The 17,030-nt window shown below is 44.1% G+C and overlaps 4 protein-coding genes across 4 annotated transcripts; 2 read left to right on the forward strand and 2 right to left on the reverse strand.

The window, feature by feature from the left end:
- Nucleotides 1-1,840: 1,840 nt before the first annotated feature.
- On the reverse strand, nucleotides 1,841-3,654 carry BYT42DRAFT_571395 (uncharacterized protein). The gene is made up of 2 exons (XM_051568496.1): nucleotides 3,178-3,654; nucleotides 1,841-3,083 (listed from the first exon to the last, which is right to left on the reverse strand). The coding sequence occupies exons 1-2, from the start codon at nucleotides 3,554-3,556 to the stop codon at nucleotides 2,089-2,091; spliced, it is 1,374 nt and encodes a 457-aa protein (XP_051423052.1). The 5' UTR covers nucleotides 3,557-3,654; the 3' UTR covers nucleotides 1,841-2,088.
- Nucleotides 3,655-4,659: 1,005 nt separating this feature from the next.
- Nucleotides 4,660-5,829, forward strand: BYT42DRAFT_546374 (uncharacterized protein; the record flags this gene model as incomplete). The annotated part of the gene is made up of 3 exons (XM_051565880.1): nucleotides 4,660-4,835; nucleotides 5,108-5,490; nucleotides 5,732-5,829. 3 exons carry the CDS (start codon nucleotides 4,660-4,662, stop codon nucleotides 5,827-5,829), a joined length of 657 nt encoding a protein of 218 aa, XP_051423053.1.
- A 1,664-nt stretch (nucleotides 5,830-7,493) lies between these two features.
- Nucleotides 7,494-12,897, forward strand: BYT42DRAFT_354636 (armadillo-type protein). Its single transcript, XM_051563196.1, has 25 exons — nucleotides 7,494-7,784; nucleotides 7,856-7,943; nucleotides 8,016-8,157; nucleotides 8,234-8,375; nucleotides 8,436-8,549; nucleotides 8,615-8,932; nucleotides 9,000-9,160; nucleotides 9,231-9,484; nucleotides 9,549-9,760; nucleotides 9,836-9,977; nucleotides 10,045-10,175; nucleotides 10,240-10,329; nucleotides 10,387-10,490; nucleotides 10,555-10,687; nucleotides 10,750-10,813; nucleotides 10,890-10,956; nucleotides 11,031-11,124; nucleotides 11,191-11,280; nucleotides 11,351-11,518; nucleotides 11,588-11,675; nucleotides 11,742-11,852; nucleotides 11,917-12,026; nucleotides 12,109-12,322; nucleotides 12,453-12,589; nucleotides 12,670-12,897. Exons 1-25 carry the CDS (start codon nucleotides 7,713-7,715, stop codon nucleotides 12,865-12,867), a joined length of 3,444 nt encoding a protein of 1,147 aa, XP_051423054.1. The 5' UTR covers nucleotides 7,494-7,712; the 3' UTR covers nucleotides 12,868-12,897.
- Nucleotides 12,898-13,239: 342 nt separating this feature from the next.
- Nucleotides 13,240-16,838, reverse strand: BYT42DRAFT_614392 (P-loop containing nucleoside triphosphate hydrolase protein; the record flags this gene model as incomplete). Its single annotated transcript, XM_051571856.1, has 12 exons — nucleotides 13,240-14,251; nucleotides 14,317-14,426; nucleotides 14,510-14,618; nucleotides 14,681-14,843; nucleotides 14,915-15,219; nucleotides 15,290-15,360; nucleotides 15,418-15,502; nucleotides 15,592-16,319; nucleotides 16,414-16,479; nucleotides 16,563-16,605; nucleotides 16,705-16,715; nucleotides 16,791-16,838. 12 exons carry the CDS (start codon nucleotides 16,836-16,838, stop codon nucleotides 13,240-13,242), a joined length of 2,751 nt encoding a protein of 916 aa, XP_051423055.1.
- Nucleotides 16,839-17,030: the final 192 nt, after the last annotated feature.

Consider the following 17,030-nt stretch of genomic DNA (forward strand, 5'->3'; position numbering starts at 1 on the left):
TTCATCGCATCATGGTAAAGTTGGCGCATGTGTCTCGGGCTGCCAATAAAGGTGGATGGGAGAATGACCCTTTGCCCGACGTTTTGGAGGTCATTGTCGCCGAGTTCTACCGCATCTACGATACCTCGGTACAGTTCCGTGCGCAGGTTTGCCTGGTTTAGCCGCAAATACCTGAGTCGGTTCTGTTCCATTTTTGCATACATATCCACTATATATTGCTGGAACAATCGGCCGTACAGGTGCAAATCGTGGCTGTTATCGCGCATCATCAGACGGTAGCTATACCATTGCATGACGGTAATGCTTCGACCGCTTGGCGGGCGTGAGTGGATGTTCCACCCGAGATCACCATGCGGGAACATGAGGACATAGTGGAGCGCGTCGTAGTACTGGTGCATTTCACTGATGCGTTGAAGCCCATAGCTTCTCGATCGGAGCACAATATCGCGGCTACTGTTTGGTGTGATCGTACTGTCTACCAGGATCACTCCAACTTCGCTAGCTGTGGGTGCATTGTAACGACGAACATCAGGCGTGTTTTCCGCACTTATGAGTAGCCTCACATCTACGGCTTCCTCAGATTCACGCAAGACCTGGGCCATCGACTGCAGCAACGGCACGAACGGGTTGACTTCGGTAAGCAGATCTTGTAGAATGAGAAGGGTGGCATTCTGCAGATAGGGTGCCACAGCATGCCGGTGTCTAAGTTGTGTGTTGGAATCATAAATGTACATTTGGGCAAACGCAGGGGTATGACTCTCGGTTGGTGGTAGTAGACCACCGATCTGGTGGTAAGTGCCACCTTGGATACGGTAGCAGTAGGCTCCGTTGGGATTGTTGGCCACGGATTCATCTATTGGGGCGCCTACCGAAGTAAAACTCAAATTCATATTATAGGCGCGGATCTGCTCACGGAAATCTCGCCCTTCTTCATTGTCGCTACGAAGGAGACGGGCGATGGTTGGAGGTGTAGGCTCCAAAGGTGGAAGCACAGCGGAACCTTGGCCACAGCAGAGTTGGAACTGCGGATTGGAGTTCGATTCAGATGAGCTTTCTTTGGCCAACATGTGTGCCTGACAGAAATTGCAGACAACATTCATGCGTCCCAAGGTATGTCTCTCTCGAAGTTCCCACTCGTTATTTCGGCCACTGTTGACCGTTCCTGATTGTTCACTTGACAGCGTATTAGCATGATGGTCGAAATCTGCTTGGGCAACGGGCGCAGGTAAAGTACGAATACGTTCCGTAGTGTCACTTTCTCCAGCCACCCTCATAGCCAATCTTGATGGATTCAACGGGCAAGCGAAATGGTTGGAACGTTGGTGACCCAGTTGTTGGCAAGCTCTGCAACGGACTTCGCTTGGTCCTCGGGTTGTAGTAATTCTACTTTGTTGGGCACGTCGGGGGTTGTTGGGGCAGTTGCGGTTGGTGGAGCGAGCATGTCCTGGCAAACTGCAAGAAGCACAATAAACGTTTGAAGATGACATTGAAATAGTTTTACAGAGGAAGAATAAGAAAGAAGAAAGGAACAGGCCTGGATAATGCAAAGCAACACGATCTCTTGCATCCGTGTATGTATCACGGTCTATCTATTCACAAAAGGAAGCACAAATCATGAGCCATAATTCAACATCCGCTCAGATCTTATCGTAAATCATGTGATTACAACAGTTTTATCCAATCAACGTTCATTGAGTTTGAAACTACCCAATCATCAGCGGTCTTTTGTCGGCAAACAAATGTGACGGTGGAATATATCCAAAGATGGCAACTCAGAGGCAAACATTTTAATAAGGTTGAGATAAGTAATGGGCAGACTGATTTGTGAAGTTTACTAGAACACAGTATTCGGTGCTTTATTGCAAAATGTATCGACCGTTTGAGAACCTCGCACAAGAGAAGCAGCTATTCACGGCAATCTCATGACAAATAAATCAATTTGAGTGCATTCTGTTTCCACGGACATCCCCATTGTAGTAAAAGCTCGTTACGATTTTTATTTACTGTAAAATGTTAAGTCCAAGGCAGTTCCATATAAACACTAGTACAATATAATTGGGGATTGTGAAGATCTCGATGTGGCCCTTTCTAATATAAATCATAATCAGAATCGTATACTTGGCATTGCCCGAGAAGATCTTGGGCGTATCGAATGACGTCGGGTTCTATCGAATAGCAACCATTCACTCCCAACCATATCAATGTCCGGCATTGTTCCAGCAGCATACGCACGCCAACGCCTGTGACCGAGGTATGTGAAACATCGACCCCCTCCAAATGCTTCAATTTGCTCATCACTTCCAGTACGCGATCAGTCGTACGTCCTACACGTGACAGATTAATGACTTCTAGCAAGGGGGCTTTTTCGAAAAAGGCACACAGATGGTCTTCCTCAAATTCCGGAGAATCTTTCAGCGATACTTCTCGTAATTGGGGCCATGCATGTTGGCTCACAAAACTGGGAATTCTACAGGGTTCCGGCAATTCTTCCAATCTGAGGATTCGTAGTGTTTCTTGTTGATTATCAAGTGCAGCTTCGATATATTCATCCGGCGTTTCCTTCAAGCATTTTATCGCAAACTCACGTAATCTCCCTCGCGTTGTTTCCTTTTGCATTTGAGGGTTGTCGTAAAATGGGTTAACTTCGTCCATAAAGAGGGTCGCATCGACGCAAATGCTTTCTAAAAGCGGGCAATGTGCTCTGAGTATTCGAAAGAGACCTGAGGCGTCATTGTCGCGATGGAATAAATAAATATGTCGAAGATCGGGACATGCGGCGATCAATAATCCGTAAATTGTTGCAGCAATGGGACGGTGCAAGCGTGGCATAGTTAGAGATATTGAGCGAAGTTTGAGTTTCGATGGGAATGTCGAAGGGAGTATCCAAGGTTGAGTCCATGAATTGCTGGATTCGCCATTGAGAATCGATAACTCTATTAAGGTATTTTGGGTGTATTGGATCACTTGGGACATGGTTTCCAGGTCTATCTCGCATTCATCCAACCGCAAGTGCGTCATCTGGTTGCCAATATAACCGAGCGTTCGAAGGAAGACAGAAGATGGGAATCGACAATAGTATAGCTCTGTGAAATACATACGGTCAACTTTTTAAATTTCTTTTCTGTCACTTGTTGGCTAATCAAGTATTTTTTTTTATTTTTTTTTATTTTTACTTGCCCAGTTTCCGGATATTTTCGCATTTCTTGTCGACAAGCATTTGGAGGAGTTTAACCATCTTCTCCTCATTGAGATAGCCACCCACGCGGAAAACAGAAAGGCATCGTAAATTTGCGGAAAGCATGTACCTGAAATAGTGGGGAGGAGGATTTGTAAGGTAGTGGGGTTCTTTCCACAACGGGCCCCAGTTCATAATAAAATTGTGCCAGGTTTTGGATACCTCAGGGCAATGACGGAGCAATTCATCGAAGGGCAAATGCGAAAAGATAATGCCTACTATTTCCTGAGGCAGCAAAGATACAAAATTTTGAATGCTTATTTTGCCGTTGGCGGATGGTATTGTTGGAGGGAGCAATGTTGATCGTTTTGGCTTGAACATGATAAGGTTCGAAGGAAAACAGGTGACAATTCAAAATGAAATAGGCAATTGCTTCCTTATTTTGAGTTATTGAGAAAAAGGGTTTAAATAGTCATAAGAGTTGGCGTTACATTTTGCGTACTTGTGTCGCATAAAGGCGCATTGTGTTGTTCATTGTAAGACCTCAAAACACCTGGTTATCAATCGGAGTATCAGGCCAGAGGCGCAGTACCCAAGTCTCAAAAATTTTCGATGTCCAAAATCACAAAGGAAGTTCCCTTTTGGCAACCGTCAATGAAAAACTTTGCATGACTGGCAAGAAAAGCACAATACATTGCTGAAAGCTACTGCTGTTCAAGCGGATATGTTACAGTAGGCGACAAAGAGCAATACGGTACAGAAATACGCAACAGTAAAAGAGCAGGAGCTGATTTACCCTATCTATAGTTACCATTTGCACGAAATGTGGTCTTGCAGGCCATAGAGTCGGTAGACCACAAAATTATGCCGAAAAATACCAGGACCAAAGAACGTCAAACGGTAAGATAAACCACACAGCAAGTGTAATCATACAAAGGAAACACTGCTAAGCACTATTATTTCCATCAAAGGAGGGAAAAAAAAATAAACAAAAAAGACAAAGGAGAAGTAAAACAAAGAAAGAAGCGCCTGCAGGAGACCAAGTGGTCTGAAACGATAATGCAGGTCAGACTCAAAGTCCGATCAGAATTTTCTTGCACAAAACTCACAGGTCGCGCAACCATCTCTCCTGACCACAACCTTTTTGAAGATTGGAACTACTGAAGTTTGAAAGCCATTCATCATTTAACCACAAAGTGGTCACCAACACATCTCTTTTCATCAAGTCTCGTTTTGCAAAACCAAGTCGCTTCCCATCAGGTCTTTTTTGGGTGATTTTCATCGTCTTTTGATGAGTGCAGAATTCCACTTTGCCATTCTTGGTTATCCATGGAGTCCTAATAAGTGTGAGGTGCTTAATGCCCCGTTGGTGAAAGCTTTCTATTGTACGATCAAGGACTCCTCTCCCAGCAACTTCCAGCAAGTTTTATTTAACTGCGTGTTTCGATTGCCACTCAAGGGAAACATGTCATCCGAAAACATATATGTGCCCTAAAGACGTAGTGAAAGCCGCACAGCCCGACCAAACTATCGATACGACAAAAGATATAGACCTCCAAGAACTGCAGGCGGTATATTGCGTCATCGGCGACCAGCAAGTAGAAATTCTGGAGAATGCGTTCGATTTTGCGCTAGATCTGAGAAAAGTTCGCGCTGGACGGTAAGTAGTTTATGCATGTTTCCACATACACGAATAACTGAGTATGCTTTTACTTTTTGTAGTGGATCGACTTTTGCCAATATCACCACCACTAATGGTTACAGCTGCAGCGTGCGTTTTTTCCGACCACGTAGATCTAACGCGTCATTACTAGATCTGGAGCCCAACGATTTTGCACAGTGGGAACTCGATTAGGTTCGCCTATGGGGGATCGACCTAGGACTTTCCGACATTTTTGTGGCCAGCGATAGATCAACCACCCACGACGATAGACCAATAGAGAACTTATCACATGAAATACGCCAATTTTCGAATGCGGAATACTATACCAAAGCAGGCTACAAGAGCTTCACGAAAATTTTGCAAGAACGAAAAGTTGCAGCCGATATCACCGAAATCGATAGTCGAATTTGCTCATCGAAAGTCACCAATATACCAGAAGCAATCGCGTACATTCAATCAATCCTTGCAAACCTACATCGCTTGACAGAATTCTACGGCATCAATTTTGGAAAATGGCGCTTCAAACGCTACGTCAACGAGCAGAAAATTAATAGCGAACTCGTCATATTTCCGGTGGCAAAAAATACGGACAGCTGGCGCAACACCAAAAAGAACCCTCACCAACACCAGCGTACACCGGAAGACGACCGACGTAAGTTAGTTAAACCGTGTGAGTAGTGATTCACGGTTCTGACCGATTTTATTTATATACGCCAGCAAATGGCGCAAAGCCGCAATTCACAATGGCCAGGCTCTTCCGGTTTTGGCGCTCGGGGCTGCGTCATTTTCGACGACCCAAAGGGGTAAAATCAGCGGGATCTCCAGAAAATTTGCAAGATTGCTGAAAGAAGTCGAGAGAAATGGCAAGCTGCTAGTTCTCAGCATTGTTGTAGGCACGACCAACAATAGTACTCTTGACGAAGCGAGGTGGAAAAATGTGGTACATCCACTCAATTGGTGCCAGATGCTTGTCAAGAAATACTTTGGATAATACTGTATGTCTTTATCACCGCTCCCTCAAAAAATAAGTAAAAAAGGTTGAATTCGAATGTAGGACCACACAGCGTTTGTATTGAAGGGGAAATGGGATTATCGTCTTCATTTTATTTTTATATGCAGAAGGAAAAAAGGGCAGTCATTGGAGCCTGCATCACCTTTTTTTGACTTTGCTTCAAAAGGAGTAATGATGAATATAACATATCCAAAGTACGTTAAAGAAAAAGAACCAACCATAAGCTGAAAAAGGGGACGAAGAATCCATTTACGTTTGCTCATTTGCGGCAGAAAAAAACGATCAAAATCATCAAAAGCTGTCAGATCAGTCTTTTGCTCTTCAAGGTTTCTTCGATTTACAGCATCCACAAGAATCGCTGTTGCTGATTTCATGGGCTATGACCGGTCAACCATGTTCACGGGGCATAACAACAAAGAATCTTGCGGAACGATTCAATGGCACTTTGTTGAGGTCTTGTGCGGCATCTTGCCTGAAAGGATCCGAGTCAATGGGATGTTAGTCTTGCCGGTGACCTCTACGCCCTGTCGTATGCATGGCCATAGTACCATCAAGATATGGCCATTCGAATTTCCGTTTGGCTTACCTTTGCGTCACCTGTCGAATGATCTCCTACAAAGTTGTGGGAATTGAGCGTCCGGCCGTTGGGAGGTTATGCTTCTGAAACCGAAATTCAGGAACCGTTTCTTTCAATGTGTGTGATCGTCAAACCCAGTTTCAGCAACCGCTTGAAAAAGGAAAAAATTTTCATTTGCTTTTTTTTTTTTGGTTTCGTATAATGATAAGAAATTTGCAGCCGCAGCTTGAAGATGGATCAAGAAAGAATCAACACCTTGAAGTCGCCGCGCTCCATCCGTTTACTCAGACACAAGTCATTTTGTCAAATATTTATGGAATATAAATACCCACTGGTAAGTCTGTGTGCCATTTTTATAGTTTTCTAGAAGGTTAAGGTTTTCTCCGTTCGCCGCTCGTGGCGGGATTTATGGGCCCCTTGCCCTAATAATAAGTTGTGGGTTAAGAAAAATAAAAAAGTGCCGATAGATCCAGATATCTGCATTAAACATGGCGCAACTGTTGCTGCATCGCTTTATCTACAAAAAGGTCGTTCGTCTTTAATAAGTGTAGCAAAATTGACAAAAGGGTCGTTTATTGTCTTTATTTGTATCCAAGGCTGCAAATATGATTCACTCTGACTTGGATAGACTTGTTATACGGTGTGGTTCAGTTATCAAGGGATGGCATTCGAACGGCTGTTCATGTATGACTGCTAACGCAACACAGTGCAGCAGATCAAATATTTTGCTAGATGTTTATATATGTCGAACCCTCAATATTTAATAGGTTTGTTTGCCCTTATACAGTCGTACCTCATTCAACACGTTGATTCTGGCGGTGTCTGGAAGCTTGACATATGCCTGTAGAAGGCTCCTCCATTTGTACGGCATTTTAACAGGCTATCAGTAGATTACCCGTGAATTTTGCTATGGTTTTGCGCTTGCCTTTGAAAGAGAAATTAATGTACAACATGTGCTGAGCAGTACTGAATAGGTTATGGCGAAACCAGGGATGCCCATTGTTTGACAAGACACCGGTATTTACTTTGTACTCAGAGATCCTCTTCGTCACAAACTCATCTACTTAAAAGACTTGAGAAAGCCATCTTTTCCGTGAAGGCTTCCAGTGATCCGAGCATTGTAGACAATGGTTTGCAGTGACAGAAATTTCATCTCCGCCTTGGCACATTTGCAGTGAGCAAGCAGAAAAAAAACAAACGTCATACGAGCGAGGCAACTTTAAATCGACGGCATTTTTAGAGTATTGAATCAGGGTCAACCCGAGTGAGAGAGAGTGAGAGCAAAATGGCCGCCATGCAACATCCCGATGCTGCGTCCATTCACGCTCAATTCGAAGAAACCTGTTCTGACTTTCAGGTAAACCCAATTTGCTTCATTTCCACCACTTGTACCAACAAACTCTTTCTCTTACATGATTCCGGATCCAGGTGCCGGCGACTCGAGCAGCCGCAGAACAGATCCTCACTTCATTTCGTCAAATACCCCAAGTTCTTTCAGTATGTCGATATATTCTAGGTTGGTGCTTCTTCCTCTCTTGACCCTTGCAAGAGCGATGGACTTTGGACGTACTCATCTCCTTTTCTTCAGATCATACACAGAGTCCCATGGTGCAATTTCAGGTCGCTTTAGCTATTGGTGATGTCGCCATGCGGGATTATCTACTGTATTCTCTCGACGATCTCACGGGACTGAAAACGTACCTTATCGAGTATTGTTTGCAACGACCAACGTAAGTCGAAGGAAAAAAGAAGGACGGATCAAGCATATGACGGTGTCAAGCTCACATGGAAAAACGGAAAATATAGCTTAATGAAATATGTGCGTGTTCAACTTCTGCGAGCCGTTGCGCTGATCACCAAGCGTGGTTTGTTTGACATGGCGGATAAGGAAAAGGAAGCCATATTTCTGCATGTCAAATACTTGCTGGAAATGGATAATGAGCCATCGGTAAGTCGGCCGACTCGGGATTTTCTCTTTATAAATTCGATGTATTTGACGTTTGCGTAGCAAATTCTCGGTGTGTCTCTGGCCATTGAATTGTTGGATCAATTTTCGAGTGGCAAATCGCTTAGTGTGGGGCTTACATGGGAATTTCATTACAACAGCAAAGTTTTTTTCGAGGTAATTTCATCTTTTCAAAGGTTCCCGGCAATGCAGTTTTCGCTAAGAAGGGTTCGTGCCTGCAGAGTCATATCCTGCTTCCATTATTCCAGCAACTTATCGGCAAGTTACATACAATGATCGGATCCCATCAGCCACAACCGGATTGTGTCCCGCCTCTGCTGATCGAAATACTTACCTTGCTGGAAAAGATATTGCAGTGGGATTTTGAAGCGACCAATACCACTGCCGTCTTTTCAGGATCATTTGCCAAGGCTCCTGATGCCGCGGATGATTTTGATCGCGAAGATGGTCCTACAGTGGTCAAAAAAACATACTCACTCTTCCCCAATACCTGGCAACCGGTCATTGGCAATGCCGAAGTGATTTGGCTCTTTTTTATGGTAAAAGAGTAGAGGCATGTACTTTTCATGAGACCACTACGGGATTGACGATCGTATGGTTCAATAGACTTATTCCGTCGTCCAAGCCGATGAACAATTGGCGCATCGCTGCAGACAGTGTCTTGTGCAACTTGCAGGATTCAAGCAAGAATTTTTTAATAACGATACAGCAGCGATCAAGAATTATGCTACCACCATGGTGCATGGAATTTTGAAAATGACGAGCGGGTAATTGGATTTTTTTTCGTGTTGGGGCTGCAAAAGTGATACACCTCATATATTGACTCTCGGATCACAGTATTCTCGCTGGAGGAAATCATATTGAGGGGCTTGCAGAGCAAGGGCCTCAAATGCTAGGCACCATTCAGATGATTCGTCGACTACTGGAGAACATGCCGTTGCCTGTGCTGTGCTCCATTCCTGAATTCTTCCAATTTCTTAATGAGATTGGCCAGCTTCAACTTCTCAGTCTGCAGGGCACCATTAGCGATATCGACGAGGGATGGATTGGCGAAGCTTGCGATGAATGCTTGCAAACATGGGTCAAGCTAGGTAAAGCCTTGAAGCAAAGAAAGAGAATAGGTGGACACATCTGAACTTTTTTTATCTGTAACAGCGGATGTCGTTCAGCCTTCGGATCTGCGTGGCGCGGATCCCAAAGCCGGCTTGTCTCAGACCGAGATCCAAACCCTCACGCAATACATGAGAAATGTCGCATATCAGATTGTGGAAGCCTACATCAAAACCCGTCTCGAATATGCAAAACGCAGCCTTGAAGAGGACGAAGAAGAAGAAGAGGACGAAATTACGAGCGGCTTCAAAGATTGGGTAAACTCATTTATTCAGGTGATAAAAAAAAAAGTCGAAATATTAAGCTGTCGTGGGTGTTCCTTTGCTAATTAGGATACATACGCGGATCAACTCACATGCATTGGCATTCTCGGTCGATTAAACCCACACCAAAGTTTACTGATCTTGCAACAAGTACTGGATGAGCGGTTTACGCAGCTTAAGGCCTACTTCACCACGAATGTGCTTGACGCTGGTAAATGGGAAAATTTAGCCCTTTCGCGTTCTGAAGGATGTTAAATTCATTGGGATTGGGCGGTTAGATCATCATCTGTGGGTGCTTCACGAACAAATGCATTGGATCACGTTGGTAGCCAGCCACATCTTGGCCGATGCAGGCAAAGGCGAGCAACCGATGATTCCCGATAGTTTAATGCACTTGTCAGGATCTCAGGTAACAACTACCGCGCGCTTTCAATCGAGACTCCGGCATGGCAGCTGACACTTGCGTTTCTTAGCCTCTCAATGAAGATCAAGTTGTCAACTTGTGCAAGCGATTTTTGGAAATATTCAGCTTTACATCAAGCTTTGGCGCCAATTCCATAGAGGTATGCTATCCTATCCCGCTTTCAAAAATCATGGGCAGGCAATTCACAGTTCGTCAGGCCTCCAACTGCAGCCCTCGCGTAGCCGAAACATTGATATGGTTCATGGAACGCTGGAGCAGATCTTACCTGCTTATTGATGAAAATGAATACGGTTTCATCAGGTAACTTGTTCACAAATCAGCTTGATCCCGTATGAGTACTAAAGGTGATGGTTGTTTTCGATAGTCCGAATATCGCCAAGGCATTTGGCCGACCGGGCCCTTCCGATGGTGAAGGCATATACATTGTCGATTTCTTTATCCAACAAATGAAAGCGAATTTTGTCTTGTGGAACGCCGAACAGGATGTTTTGCTTCAGGTACAAAGGTGAAATAGAGATGGCGATCCTTGGGTTATTTACTCCTCTCTTTTTCTTTGTAGCTTGTCCGATGGCTCGATACCTGTGGAAACTGTACTAATTTACGGAATGGGTTGTTGCAATCGAGTAAGTTTCCACACCTTTCTTACCGTGATATTTCTTTTTGTTTTCGTGGCACTCATGACAACTCGCACTGTCACAGACAGATATCCCGAACTTGTTCGTTTTGTCACCGAGAATCTCGATCATCTTCCCGTAGTGATCCACAAGTAAGCTTCGTGTCTTTTTTGATTTTAGCAGCATGTCAACCAAGAAAGTGAGCTGACTGTTTCGTTTTGGGTAGTTCCTTGGTGCAGACGATCACTACCATTTCTAGTGGCGCAAGCGATCCCAATATTCGTGATACTCATCTGGCCCTGATTTTTGGAATGATTGAGGTTCGCGACGATTCGTTGATCTGCTGTGTTTCATTTTGATATGCTCATGCAGAATGTCATGGGTAGGAACGCTTGGGGTCGGTGTTGCATGATCCCAATTTCAGTCAAAAATTCCAACAAGCAGATGTAACCAACAATCTTTTAAATGTATTGGAGGTAAGGGATCGTTTTTCTACGCTTCAAGAGGAGTCAATCTTGCCAATTCAAAACTCACACGGCATATCAGATGTTTGACGGTTTGGCGCTTGCGAGTCAATTCAGTAATACGGCCATCATTTTTACATTCTGCTCGAAATTTTTTGCCAGTTTCTTGCAGTTGATGAATATCTACAGGACAGTGCTGGAAGTCCAACTGGCTCTCCTACAGTTTTTCGCCGATCTGGCCAGTCGGATGGTAAAGCATTGAAAAAAGAGAAAAAAAATATCGTCTACTTGCAGATACAGGGACTAATATGATTATTAGGATTCGGGACAGTTGGAAACTGGACAGAAGCAAACTTTCTATCATATTATCATTGAAATGCTGCGATCATTTGGAGCGGCTAATCAAGGTATGGAAATTCAAAGCAAGTACACACTGATATAGACGGTGTAAACATTTTTTCTTTTCATGCTAGGCAAAAAGCGGCTTCATTCCCAAGAAGAGGAAGCGGATAAACCCTATGCAGACATCTCGGTTGTTCTTGCGCTTTTATCAAATTTGATGGCATTTGAACTGGAGGATTTCAGTAAGTCCTCCTGTACTTTTTTGAAAAAAGTCATCATATAAATTTCACTTAAACATTAAATTAGATCATTCAACCGACAACCGCGCAGGTTCCGCGAGCCACAGTGATGTTGCGGATGTGATACTATTCGGTGTCAACACTGTGATTCCAATGATTGATCTTGAGATTTTAAAGGTAAGCACTTTTGAGAGGCCTTCCAAGGATACGAAGGTACAGTGTAAATCTATAAGTTTTTCCGACTCTTCTTTTTGCACAGATCCCTGCAATTTGTCAGCAATATATCAAGTTGATTTCCAATCTCATCGAGATTTTCCCGGACAAGCTGGCCGGTCTCCCGTCGGAACTATTCAATAACCTTATTGCCAGTCTTGAGTTTGGTCTGCGCCATGATATCGATGATATCAAGATTTTGACACTTCACGCCATCGCTCCTTTGGCCATGTGGACACACAAACAAGGATTAGATCATGGTACGTTTTGTCTTGGCCTAGAGTAGAGCGGAACCCGAGAGTACAAATGAAATTTCGGTAGACCGCTCAAGGAGGAGGGCTTTCTTTTCGATCTGTTGGTAAGATGTTAGCTAACTAGTTGAATGTGTAGCGAATGTGGACTTTATCAAGCCGGCACTGAGCAAATTCCTCAGTGAGTTGCTCAATCTGTTGTGTTTCCAGCATGTCGATATGAATATTATGGACGCGGCCGGAGATGCGTTAGTGTCATTGATTTGCGTACAAAAGGTATACAACTCTTGAAGAAAAAAAGGCCTCGATCTATCCTGATCAGCGATGGATGTAACCGTTTCCTTTCTTGTTTTTAGGATACGTACATGACGCTGGTGAACCAGATCATTTCGCAACAACCGGCGGAAATTCAGCCTCGGTTATTACATGCTTTTGAGGAACTGGATAAAGTGACGACTAAGGACAAGTTACCCACGCTGCAGGAAGCGTCCAACTTTAAAGAAGCGTTACTCTCTTTCCTTATGAATGTGCGAGCCGTGCTGCGTGTGAAATAACGGTCATCTATCACTATGTTAAATAAAAAAAATAATAAATTCATTCTGTATTCTAATCACTTGGGTTTTCAATGCAAAATTATCAATCTTTGTAGCAAAAGAAAGCAGAAAAGCTTCATGGCAATGCTTCATTTTTGAGTGAGCCAAAAGAGAGAGAAGTGTGACAGAAATAATAAAAAGAAAAGGATTCAAACGACAAAGCAACCTCGCGACCTCGTGACATATAAAGGAGACAGATGTATGCAAGAAAAAAATAGATAAGGGCAAGGAAGTAACGGATGAATGGCTGGGTATACATGGTCAGAATGACTAGTGTAAAAAAAAAAAAAAAGATAAAAGAAATAAGAGGGGAAGATATGCAAAAGATTCAAACTAAAACTCTTCATCGCCCGTGACACTGCGAATCCGATCTCGTAATGCCTCAATGGCGCCAATTTTCATAACCAACACTTCGTCCAAGTCGGCAAGGTAGTCGATGAATTCACTGGACGTTCTCAGATCGTCTTTCAACGAGGTTTTGCCCCCTTCTTGCAATTCGCGACGACTGGACATGCTGAGTGAAAAGTTGGAAAGCAGTTTGGTCTCTTTTTTGCAAAAGTCCGTCACTTCACGGATTTGCGCGCGATGCACTTTAATAAACTTGTCGATTTCCGCCGGTTCGAACAAGGGACAACCGTCCATCAGTTCTTTTTGCGAAGGCGGAACCGAGGCCGTGGGGGGTGGAGGTTGCGTCGGTTTATTGGTGTTTCGAAGGTAATCGTTGAGAGAAGCCGAGGACACACTGCGATTCATCGAATGGACCGAGGTATCGCGCGATAATGGCGGACGTAGAAACGGGTCACCGAAGGATCGGCCGATCTCTACATCGTTTATATCCAACGATGCATCGGGGGAACTGGATAGCAAGCCTCTGTCAAAGCGCGATTCCTGTGAACGGGCCTCCATGCCGCTACTACGCATGCGTGGTGAGTCCATGGACGAGCGCGGTTTGGCTTGGGTGAGTCCTGCATTACTCGTTCGTTCATTGTAACTGTGGCCGTGTCGACGCGGTAAGTAGGGAGGCTGTTTTCCGGGAGAATGAATGTCTTGATAAAATCCATTGTTGGGGTTCTCATGGGGGAAATCTTCGTCCAAGATATTGATGTCGGCTTCGCTTGGGAATCCCTCATCCTGCAGGAATACATCTTCATCTTCGGCTTCATTGTAAAGTTCGGGATCATCGGATTCCAAATACTCATTGTCGCCATACCCATCGTCATCGGGATATCCATTGTCGTTGCTGTAATCTTCATCATCGATCCCTGTGGACAATCGTGCATTATTGTCTTCCGCTGTATTATCCCCCAATGCACGTCGATCCCTTTCTCCTTTAAGCTCCTTGACTCTGTTATCATACCATTGTCAATAAATTTTAGAGAAATTCCCCTCATCGCAGCGTCATGGTTTTACCTGTCGGCATAACGCAGCGTATTCAATGTGTGTTCACTGTTGCTTTGGTTGGGAGAAATCGTCGCGATCATGCAAGTTCTTGAATTGCCCACAAAAGAATCCTTCAATACCTGGTATTGAAATATTGGGTTATTTCGTTGGAGCGCAGAAATAAAAGTAAGGACAACAAAGAGCGATGCAACCTCACACGTACCTGAGTTAATTTACTCTGACGGAAAGGTGTGTGTCGTTTATCCTGATCCAAGGCTCGAATGCATTCCTTGAGCGCCAACAGACTCTTGTTAATTTCGGCACCTTCCATTCTACCGATGCGAAAAAATGAGAAAGGAAATTCGTACACGCAATAATTACGGTCGATGGATACCTTGTTTTCACGTCGGCATCGCCTCGATCGGCTCCACGCTCGCTGCCGGCAAGATCAATAAAGCACAGTTTTCCGGCAATCTTTTTCCTGCTCTTGGTTGGCTTCAGTAAAATTTGAAGTACAGCGTGTGATCTTGAAGAATCGGAATTGGCCCCCGTGCTTCCTAGATTCCATACAAGGATAAACGAGTTAGCGCTGAATCCATGATCAGAGAGGAATAGAGAAAGCCTTTACCTGTACTTCTTGCCAGGCTGCCGTACTCAAACACTTGCATCAAGTCTTCAACATTCTTGATGACATATTCCTTTAGACCGACAATGACGACATTTTGTTTGCCGTCTTCGCGAGCAAACAGCTTTTTACGGTTATTGAGAAGATCATAGAGCTGGCCCTGGTAGATTTCATAAAACCCTATAAAAGCCGATAGATGCTCATATTGAGGTTGACGAAGCATGGTAAACACATCTCTTGCCGCAAGCACGTAAAGACCTTGCTTAGGATCAAGCATGGTATACGTCTTGCCGGAACCGGTTTGGCCACTTATTTTTTTGAAAGACAAATAGTCAACTGTCTGCCATAAATCAGCCATGTGAAAAAAGGGCAACTTACTAGGCGAAACAAGTGGCTCTGCCACCGTCAAATACGTATTTCACCAGTGGTTGGGCGGTGCGTTTATACAACTTTGTGCAAAATATAAATAAATGACAAAAACTCGAAATTTTCGGTAGCAAACTTACTTGATCATTGGACGCATCACTGTCAAACACATCATCAAAGGTAAAACTGTGTTGTTCAATGTACTTTGTTAAATCCACCTTCGTTCTAGAGGGAAAAGGATAAATAAAAGTGAGTGAAAAACAAGGATTAGTAAGCAAAAATGAAGATGAGGTCCATTGGAAACTCAATCTTACTTTGGTTCGTTGACGTTGATGCTGCGAATCCCCACGGTGGAAGAAATATCCTTTTCTCCCTTTTCTAGTTCTTTCTTATTCAATGGCCGTTTACGAACGACGACTCTGATTTTCTGGTTCAGATCACTTTGACCGGCTGTGACGGGAGAATTGGCATTGGCAACGGGAGAAGTGCCACCGGTGAGAAAGGCCGGCATGGCCAGCGAATTCGATCGTTGCTGATTGTAGCCCGTGGATCTGAGTTTGTTCTGAATGGGAATACCATAGGGATTCAATAAAGGGCCGGAACTTCGACGGATTTCGCACCGACTTTCCTCGTCGGAAGATTCGTCGTCTTGATCTGCGGTTAAAATGTGCTCAGGCACAGCGGCGGGGGATTTGCCTGATTTTAGAAATTCAGGGCGTTGACTCTGATCGGGCAACGTACGTGATCGGGACCGTGTGGGTGGTGGCACATTCAATGAAGCGGCCGTGGATTGAGGTGAAGCGCCTGCAGCTGAATTGGGAGGACGACGGGACATGCTGAGAGTCGATAAATCGGGAATAGCCGACGAAGGAATAGGCGAGTTCTTGGGAGTAAGATCCTGCTGGGGACGACGTCGATAGGACTGAGGTGTTTTCAATCCGGTCGGTGTACTTGCAAGTGAAGGAGAAGAGATGGTCGAGGAATTGGAAGATGGCGACGAAACGAGCCCATTTTCCAAAGTTGGAAGTTCTTGACGTAAGCTCTGCACCAACTTAAGGTTTTTTTTTTTTTTTTTTGTGAGGCATTTAATTCAGGTCTTTTGAATACACGATCGTTCAAAAATCTTCAAGGGTTACCTGAAACAGTTTTTTCCTGTCACCTATGGAAGTGATACCGAGACTACTATAATCCTGCATGGATAACTATGCGACATTCAAGATGAGCCCACTGAATTGCCGATAATGGAGTGTAAGCATGTCCGTCACAACAAGAGATGCGGGTGTACCTGAGCCAAGGATTCCAATTGCGTAATGCCATTGGAGGAAAAGCTAGAAGAAAAAGGCACAAGATGACGACAAATAAAATAAAGAAAAAAGAGGTCAGTTGTCTAATGACGGTAAATGGTATAGCCATGGGCATGTGTGTACCTAGAGTAATACTAGATGGGATTCAATAAGCGGCTTCGTTCGATAAAAAAAAAGGTCATTCCGTAGACGGACTGAGATGAACGTACCTGGTCGAGTTCAGCTTTTCGTAGTGTATCCAATAGCAAACCGGCCATGAGCGATATATAAGAAACAAAACACCAGTAAACAGCCGAAAAATCAGGAAAAAGAAAGTATGGATAACCAAGGAAAAAGGGGGGGCTTTCTTTTGAATTATCTCCTCGCAAGAGTATCCCAAAGAAAATAAACAACAGCAAAAAGGATGTTGAAGTCGAAGCGCGGGGCGGCGGAAAAAGCGGGGTGTGTGT

The sequence above is a fragment of the Radiomyces spectabilis genome (assembly GCF_025331425.1).
Source record: "Radiomyces spectabilis strain NRRL 2753 chromosome Unknown BYT42scaffold_7, whole genome shotgun sequence".
In the NCBI taxonomy this organism is placed as follows: Eukaryota; Fungi; Mucoromycota; class Mucoromycetes; order Mucorales; family Radiomycetaceae; genus Radiomyces; species Radiomyces spectabilis.